The 8,425-nt window shown below is 40.5% G+C and overlaps 1 protein-coding gene across 1 annotated transcript; it reads left to right on the top strand.

Moving 5' to 3' along the window:
• The first annotated feature begins 1,782 nt into the window (after positions 1-1,782).
• LOC117830123 (NADPH oxidase organizer 1-like) lies at positions 1,783-5,733 on the top strand. The gene is made up of 8 exons (XM_034708085.1): positions 1,783-2,101; positions 2,219-2,299; positions 2,414-2,486; positions 2,808-2,988; positions 3,075-3,262; positions 3,352-3,465; positions 3,776-3,893; positions 4,225-5,733. The coding sequence occupies exons 1-8, from the start codon at positions 2,027-2,029 to the stop codon at positions 4,931-4,933; spliced, it is 1,539 nt and encodes a 512-aa protein (XP_034563976.1). The 5' UTR covers positions 1,783-2,026; the 3' UTR covers positions 4,934-5,733.
• Positions 5,734-8,425: the final 2,692 nt, after the last annotated feature.

Genomic DNA, 8,425 nt, shown 5'->3' with positions numbered 1-8,425 from the left:
TTGTTGTAAAAACATCGGTCTGTTGTTTCTCAAAATGGCCGTTCCTTAATTTTCTATTCCAGACTTAAGCAACTTAGAGTGCTAAAGTTAGCAGGGCTCGTGTATACCACCAAATAATTATCATGTACCACTTCAGCACCTTCTTGACACACTAAAATAAATGCAATAAATCAGCGATTTTATAAATGGCCTCTGTTTCAGCTGGTAATGTGAGAAAGAAAAGCTATAATGTATGATGCAACATAGTATCAAAGATCAACTTAATGGAGATAACACAAAACTGAAGAAGCCCTAAGTGGACAAGCACTCGTACATTTTATATTTACTGATATACTTTTATTTCAAGACCTTGTTTTTCTTATCAACTCAATAAAACAAAGCTTGTTTTCTTACGATAACAGGATTATTTTCTGATGATCTACAAAACAAAACAGTGAACTGGTCACGGTGATAGATCAGACTATGGCTGTTTGCGAAACGGCCTACTACATACCACCTACTAATGCAGTAGGCAGTAGGTATGACTGTTATGTTCGTCTGTGATGCAGTACGCAGGGCCAGACGTCACTGAATTTCTGGTTTGGGAATGCGGAAGTACACAACAGCTAAGCTGATAGATAAACGGCTTTGTTAGCATTCACTTATGATTTAAAAAGTTAGGAAGTGGTTTATATGGAATTTAATAATTTTCACAGCACCTAAAAACTGAGTGCCCCCGTCAAAAAACAGAAGAGAAAAGAAAAAGCAGAAGGAGTGCTGTGCAATCAAGGGAACAGCTCCCTCGGCTGGTGGTGAAGCTTTCAGCAGTGTGTCTGCACCCCTGGTGGCTGGCTGCAGTATAGGTCAAAAAATCCGTCTCCCTTATTTATTTGAATGGGGGAGCAGTCGAGCTTTAAAAAAATAAATACACTTGGTACGAATGTTTCTCACATCCGTATGCTGTGGTGATATGTAGTTAGTATTTGATTGTTTTGTATCCAAGGTCTCTTTTTTCTTAAAAGTTTCTTTTTCGTTAGTTATTAGAGTTTAAAAAACGGGGTTTTACTCTCGGGTTTCCTTTGATTCACAGCCACCGAAGAGTGAAACTTCAAAGGACACACAGCGTCTTCTGACACTATGCTGTAGGGCAGAGCTTGTTACAGTGGCTTCGCAGGCTCTGGCTGCACAATGGCTGCACCCAGGAGTGGGAATTTTTGGCTTCAGAACCGTACAACGGGAAGAGGCGGAGCAACACTGACCATTTTTATTTACAGTCTATGTGTGCAATGTGGGTATGCGAGGGAGACTGGTCCAATGCATACTGTGAAATTTTCCCGAATCAGTACAACATCTGGAGAGTTTTTGCATGCTGCAGATTTTGCTCTTGTTCACGTACTACATACTGAATTTTGGCCAAATCAGTACGAACTGCTAGTATAGTACATGTCATGGTGCCATTGCCCACTCCAGTAAGGGAGGTTACGCTTTTTTTTTATGTTGTTTTTTGCTTTGAAACTCTAGGAGATCAACTGTCACTAAAATCTTGAGAGAAGAAAAAATAAAAAATATAAATAACGTTTTTTGTGTGTTTTCTTTCACATGAAAATTGAGTAAATAAAACGGATGTATGTCTGCTCCAGGCTCTTGTAAAAAATAATCGTCATCAACTGCACCTATCCTTGTTTTGAAAATCCCCTTTCATCTGAGCTAGTAGTTATGGGAAATATAACTATAATTGCTGTTGAATCATCTCTTGGAAGTTTCATCACTAAGCACTCTTTTTATGACAGCTGTCTATTTCCAGCTCGGACTTTCTCAGCAGGGAATTGTAGTCTGAAGAGGCACACCTGCCGGAACGTGTACACACACCTCTACACGTGGCATCCTGCTGCTCGACTTCTATGGTGATTTTGTCTCGTGGCTCCGCCCCCACGGTGAAGTAAAACGTATATGTACAGCAGCAGACTGTATGGGTTGTCAGAGCAAATGCTGAAGAGCTACAGAGCAGCTTTTCTCATCTCACGAGCAGAGACACACAGAGACAAACATGGTTTGCGAGCAACGCTTTGTGATCAGTGCCCGGATCATTGGATCCGTGCTCAGGGACACACCAAAACTCAAGGTGAGTGAAGATTTAGGCTACTGGCGATTTTTATTCTCATGATTTATCTGTACGTATTTTAAATGGTTATCTGCATGTTGGTCTGATTCTGATCGTTTTTTTCCCCTCTCTCCAAAGATGTTCATGGTATCTGTGTTATGGTCTGATGAGGCTGAAATAATCATCTACAGGTCCTTCCAGGACTTTAAGAAATTTCATGTAAGTGTCAGAGAAAACACAAAAATACAACTCAATGTATACTTAAAACTTTGTTATACTTTTGTAATGATAAAGATGACTCATATTAATGTAATTTGTTTTATCTTTAAACAGAGGACACTGAAGAAGAGGTTCCCTCATGTGAACCCTTTCCGCAGAAACAACAGAGTGATCCCCAAATTTAATGGTAAGATATTTCCATTCCGATTTTTAAATTGATTTTTAATGTGTTCACTTTTTATACAATTTCTTATATTATGAGCTACTTCAACATTATGTTGTGAAAGCATCTTTTAATGTGAGGAATAATAAGGAATAATGCTTTCTTATCCTTATTCTTTGATAAGGACTTCCATTATTCATCCCTTCTTAAACACTGCATTTTTGCTGTGCATGTCTAAGGTTACAAAAAGCACATGCTATTACATTTAGAGAAGCCATTTCAAGGATGCATAAGATTTGAATGAACCTGTTTTGTAATATAAATCCTATCCTCTCCTGTCTCCAGGGAAGGCAAGGAGGAGCCTCCAGCAGACAGGATCAAAGCAAGCCATGCAACGCATGAAGTTCCTGGAGAGCTACTGTGTTGACCTGCTGAAATGCGACCAAATAGTGACTCAGAGCTCAGAGCTCACTCAGTTCTTCATGCCCAAAGACCACGACCTGCAGACAGACTACACAAAGAACAGGTAGGTGTGACATGTCAGTGTCAAGCTAAATAATGTAAAAAGTTAAAAGACGGGCCGCTTTCAATAGTACTCCTCTTCTCTTGCAGCATCATGATCCTGCTGTCTGATGCCTCAGATGGAGGAGGGGACCACCAGAGTGCAGGGAGCATCACCCACCCTCTGGTCACCCGGACTTACCGCTGCGTGGCTGCTTATGAGACCAAAGATGCCAAAAATCGTCCGTTTAAGGTGGCTGTGGATGAGAAGCTGGATGTCCTCATTAAAGACCCTGCAGGTAAGAGTTTTAGCTTTCACTAAGCTTTTGGTTCTTTTCTCTTTCTCTTTTAGTTCTGTTGTCTTAATGCACTTTTTCTCCGTCTGCAGGCTGGTGGCTGGTGGAGAACGAGGAGAAGCGCTTGGCTTGGTTTCCTGCTCCTTACCTGGAGTTGTGGGATGAAGAGGACGATGATAATCAGGATGCTGGATTCCAGTTGGGAGGTACGGCATGAACTTTTTTAGTCACATTCAAGCGCAAATGTACGGGGAAATATAGGCATATAGTGTACACACAGAAATAAGGTACTACAAATAGAGTAATAGGCTGGATTACATAACTGTACTTTTACAATCTAGACATTTATGCAAACCCAGACTAATTGTTCCACTTAATTAATTCCACATTAACATAATTAGAAAATTACTGCTAATCATACCACTTACAAACAGCTAACACAAGGGTTGTGTAACTGCATCTTTTCATGCTGACTTCTCTGTAATTTGAGCTCATTTTGTTGTTTGTCACCTTTAGGTACCCTGTACTGTACTGTGAGGACTTTCACGGCTAGCAAGGACGACGAGGTGTCTGTGCCAATCGGCTCTGTGGTCGAGGTGCTGAGGAAGTCTGATGACGGCTGGTGGCTCGTCAGGTACGTCTCTTTCATCTGTCTGCTGCGAACAATAGGGAGGGAATAAGGCATGCGGGTTGTGGTGGAGATTTCATCAATGCCCCATTCATAGTTTGTGCAAGAGACATTTCAGAGATGAATGCAGGCAACAGAGGTATCGGACAAACATGTGTATTGTTTGTTCTGTTAACCGAGTTTTAACATAATCAGTAAAAAACAATATTATAAGAAACACATCTATCTAAAAATAATACGAGTTTAGTAAGTTTAGTTCAGAGAGTAGGTTTTTGCAGTGATAATTTCAAAGAGGACACAGACTCATCTCTCCTTTTTTCTTGCACTCTCTCTTCAGATTTAACGGTAAGGGAGGTTACATCCCCTCCATGTACCTGCAACCATACAACAACCCTCGTGCAGGCCTTCACAGTGTGCAGAAGAAGCTGCTCAGCTCTACCCTGAACCTTTCTGCAACCAGCAGTGAACCCCGGTCTTCTCCTCCACCCAGCATCAATGAGGAAAACAGCCCACAGCTCGATTCTGCAGGTCCATCCAGAGGAGAGCCCAGTGTGCCCGGGCGTCTGCACAAAGCCCGATCTCTGGATGTCCTCTCTGAGAGCTGGACGCAGGCTCAGCAGGCAGAGCGGGGCCCCTCCACCTCCCAGAACCAAGCCCGCAGAACAAGCAACATCAGCAACACCAGCGACACCAGCGACACCAACGACGAGCTCAGCTTCTCCAGCTTCTCCGGCTTCTCCCGCTTCTCTTCAGACAGCGACTCATCCTCGAGTGTGATGGAGGCAGCGCAGCAGTGTGACATCAGCCAAAGTACACACAGCAGCCCTCGTATGAGCCCCTCAGAGCATCGCAGCTCTGGCAAGAGCACTAAAAGCTTCACATCTGCAGAGTCTAGTGGCAGCGAGATGTCTGCAAGCGCTCCCAGGGTGCCACCCAGACCCAAAACCGAGGAGATCCTGACCCGCTGCACCACCATGACGAGGAAGGCAGCTATGGCCACCAAGACCAGGCTTCAGATCCAGCCACAGTCCATCCAAAGCCGCTGAGAAGTCACAACCTTGAGTTTTGAGATTGAAATCATACTATCAGAAATATTGTTGATTCAATATGCTTGATATTAACTTCACAAACCTTTCCATAGGTCTGTCAGTCAAATGAGCTGCATAGCAATGCTTTTTAATTCTTGTCAGAGCAATCATTGAAAAGAGAAAGTAGCAGTGACTAGAGTAATGTTTGCGGCATTCGATTAAGTCATGAGCAGACATTGTTCATTTGATCAAAGAAGGCGTGACATGTTAGGCTAGATGTTTCACTAAGTGTTAGAATCTTGTAGCTTCAATGAAGCGTAGAGGAGAGCAGGGAAAAAAAGATATGTGAACTGATCACATTGAAAAGAGTAACCTACTCTAGTTTTTCTCACTCATAGAGAAAGTCAAATGTAATTGGAGTTCAGGATGTTATATATTTATGATTATTTACTTACACTAAACTTCAACTATTTACAAAAGGAAAAAAAAGATATTTATGTGTTTTTCCTTCTGCAACATTACATACTTAGCACTTTAACTTATTACTATGTTGTATTTAAACATAATGTACTTGCCTGTTGTGAACAGTAGCAATGGAAACCCCAGTAAACAGCTGATGGGTGTGGTATACATGCTTAAAAGGATGACCTACCAGTATCCTGTCAGAGCTTGTTCTATTTAATTATAACCTGTGCTTTTGTTTCATTGTTTGTTTTATGAGTGTTCACCTCTCTGTCAACAGTATACTGCAGTATAATCTTTCACATGTATGAGTTACACAGAAACAGATCAATAAAATCAGATTTGAATCAAATTGACAACATGTTTGGGGTATTTCTTTCAAGTATTATAAATAAGATGCATTGAGGTTTTAAATAGCACAACTCTGAGCTCATAAACTATTTCATGACTTTGAGAAAATGAGTCAAAAAGCATGAGACATTTAGATTGTTGTTGAGGAAATTACAATGCCAAAGTAGCAATAATTCCAATTAAATCTCTATAAGTGGCATTTTTAGTCAGAAAGCCATCTATTGTGGGAGTCCACAGATAAAAACATCTCTATTTGCTGCACAAAGCCTCTTTTATGGCAAAGGTACAAGATGCTGCACAAACTTAGAAAGAAGCAAATATCAACATAATTATTTAAGTGAAAGTTTTATAAGATGAGACAATCCTCAATATGATCATACAACAAGAATACAACCCCAATCGATAGAAAAAGTTGGGGCTCAGAACAGATTTTGATGGTTTGCAAGTCATTTACACCCTACAGTTGAAAATGTAACATAAAGACATATCAAATGTTAAAAAGTTTGATTGTGTGTGTTATTAGGTTAATTTGCAACAGGTTAGAAACACTTCTGGGTATAAAATAAAGGGCATTAAGGAGCAGCTGAGTCTCTCAGAAGTAAAGATAGCAAGAGGTTTACCCCTCTGTGAGAGACTGCGTTAGCAATTAGTTCAACAACCTCAGAATAATGTTCCTCAGCATATAAATGAAAAGAAGTTGAAGATTTTATCATCTACAGTACATGACATCATTAAAACTTCCTATAAAAAAAAAGAAAAATGGAAAAGGCTGATAACAAGTACAAGATTACCGTGGTCTTTGGGGCCTCAGATGGCACTGCATTGAAAATAGATGGCTCTGTAGTGGAAATCACTGCATGGGCTCAAAATCAAATCCAAAAACATTTGTCTGTTAACAGTTTGTCACCTTATCCTCACATGTAGGTTAAAACTGTACCATGTAAAAATGACACCATAGATAAACATGACCCAGACATATTGGCTACTTCTCAGGGCAAGGACTCATGTAAGATGGATAGAGGTGAAATGTAGTGTGTGTTTTGCGAATAAAATTTTGACATATCTTTTGGATATCAAGGTCATTGTTTTCTCATCTCTAAAGAAGAGAGGGACCAGCCAGCTTGTTATCAGTGCACAGCTCAAAGGCCAGCATCTGTGATTGTACAGGGGTGCACAAGTGTCCATGGCATGGCTACTTTACACATCCAGAAAGGCACCATAATTCTGAACAATATATATATAGGATTTGAATTAACATATGCTGCCAACTAGTCATTGTTTTTTTTAGGGGGGAGACCTTACATATTTCAGCAAGATGTCGCCAAACCACATTCTGCATTAATAACAGCTGCAGGCTTCACATAACAAGAGTCTAGGTTAAACCAGCCCGCCTGCATCCCCGAAATGTCACACACTGAAAACATTTGGCGCATCATGAAAGGAAAAATGCAACCAAGAAGACCACTAACTGTTAAGCAGCTAAAATCAGACAAGACATGTCACTTTCAAAACTGCAGAAACTGGTCTTGTCTGTTCCCAAACATGTTCAGAGTGTTGTTAAAAGAAAAGGGTTTCAACACAATGGTAGTTAAAGTATCAGTCATCATTAATAGAAAAAGTATAACATCGTTTTTTCTTTACCTTACTTGTTGGACACTGACCCCTTGCAGTTGTTACAGGTGTCAAAATTAACAAAACAGAAATCTTCAGTCTTTAAGCTGATGGTGTTGTTTGCTTTTATAAGTCATAAAGAGGCCCCACTGTTGATTTGGATCTATTTTATAACTGTTCATAAACTCCTCACAGGAGCTTTGATGAATGAATAGATAGCATTGAAGCTTGAGTTTACAAACTGCTTTGACAGACAAAACAAAAGCAGGCTACCTTTGTGTTACAGCCAGTAAAAACCTAAATACAATAGCCTCATAGCTCTGTTAATTATCGTCTCATACAAATAATAATATGAATTCAAAGGTATTACATGTGTCTATTTGAATACAAAATATATTCTTTGAAGTTCCAGTAAATTTCCCTGGATTGGTTTGAACTAGGCGGGAAAATGAAATTAAAACTGCAATCAAATCATAGGAAACAACACAAGGCTGTTTTTTTTTGGGGGGGGGGGTCAGGTGTTGTTTACCCTCAGTTAATTAGTGTGAGCTGTTAGTGACAAGTCATAACTGATTATTAAAGACTGAGTTTGTACACTGGCTGAACAGAGGAAGTAAAAGCAGGCTGACTACATTGACTGCATGCAGATGAAAACAGAGTTATTCAGTAGCCGTCAAACTATATAATTAAGAAGGTAAAGTCACTGCACAGCTTTTGTTTTTAGGGCCGGTGGTGTTTACAACCATCATAAGCCTCATTCTCAGGCCTGGTATTAAAGGCTAAATTAGTTTTTACAGCATCAGGTGAACATCACGTGAGGGAGCTCAGTCTTCTAACAGTAAAGCATTAGCAGTCACCACAAAGCTGACATCATTCATTCGATTCTGAGCCAATGCAGGTGTTTAGTAGCGACTGACTGTAGAAAGCATTTTTTCCTTACGGTCTAAGAGCCCCACATACAGAGGCCACATTCCTCGTCGCAGCGGTCGTAGGTTCGATTCCCGGCCTGTCGACCATTTCCTGCATGTCTTCCCCCACTCTCTACTCCCCACATTTCCTGTCTCTCTTCAGCTGTCCTATCAAAAT

The sequence above is a fragment of the Notolabrus celidotus genome, chromosome 18 (assembly GCF_009762535.1).
Source record: "Notolabrus celidotus isolate fNotCel1 chromosome 18, fNotCel1.pri, whole genome shotgun sequence".
NCBI lineage: Eukaryota > Metazoa > Chordata > Actinopteri > Labriformes > Labridae > Notolabrus > Notolabrus celidotus.
The sequence above is the reverse complement of the archived record's forward strand: the minus strand, read 5'-3'. Positions and strand labels throughout refer to the sequence as shown.

Excerpts from the sequence above, each read along its gene's own strand:
- LOC117830123 (XM_034708085.1), top strand. The coding sequence starts at position 2,027 with ATGGTTTGCGAGCAACGCTTTGTGATCAGTGCCCGGATCATTGGATCC. Across the intron at positions 2,300-2,413 it reads AGGACTTTAAGAAATTTCAT|AGGACACTGAAGAAGAGGTT; the intron begins GTAAGTGTCAGA and ends ATCTTTAAACAG. Across the intron at positions 3,263-3,351 it reads CCTCATTAAAGACCCTGCAG|GCTGGTGGCTGGTGGAGAAC; the intron begins GTAAGAGTTTTA and ends CTCCGTCTGCAG.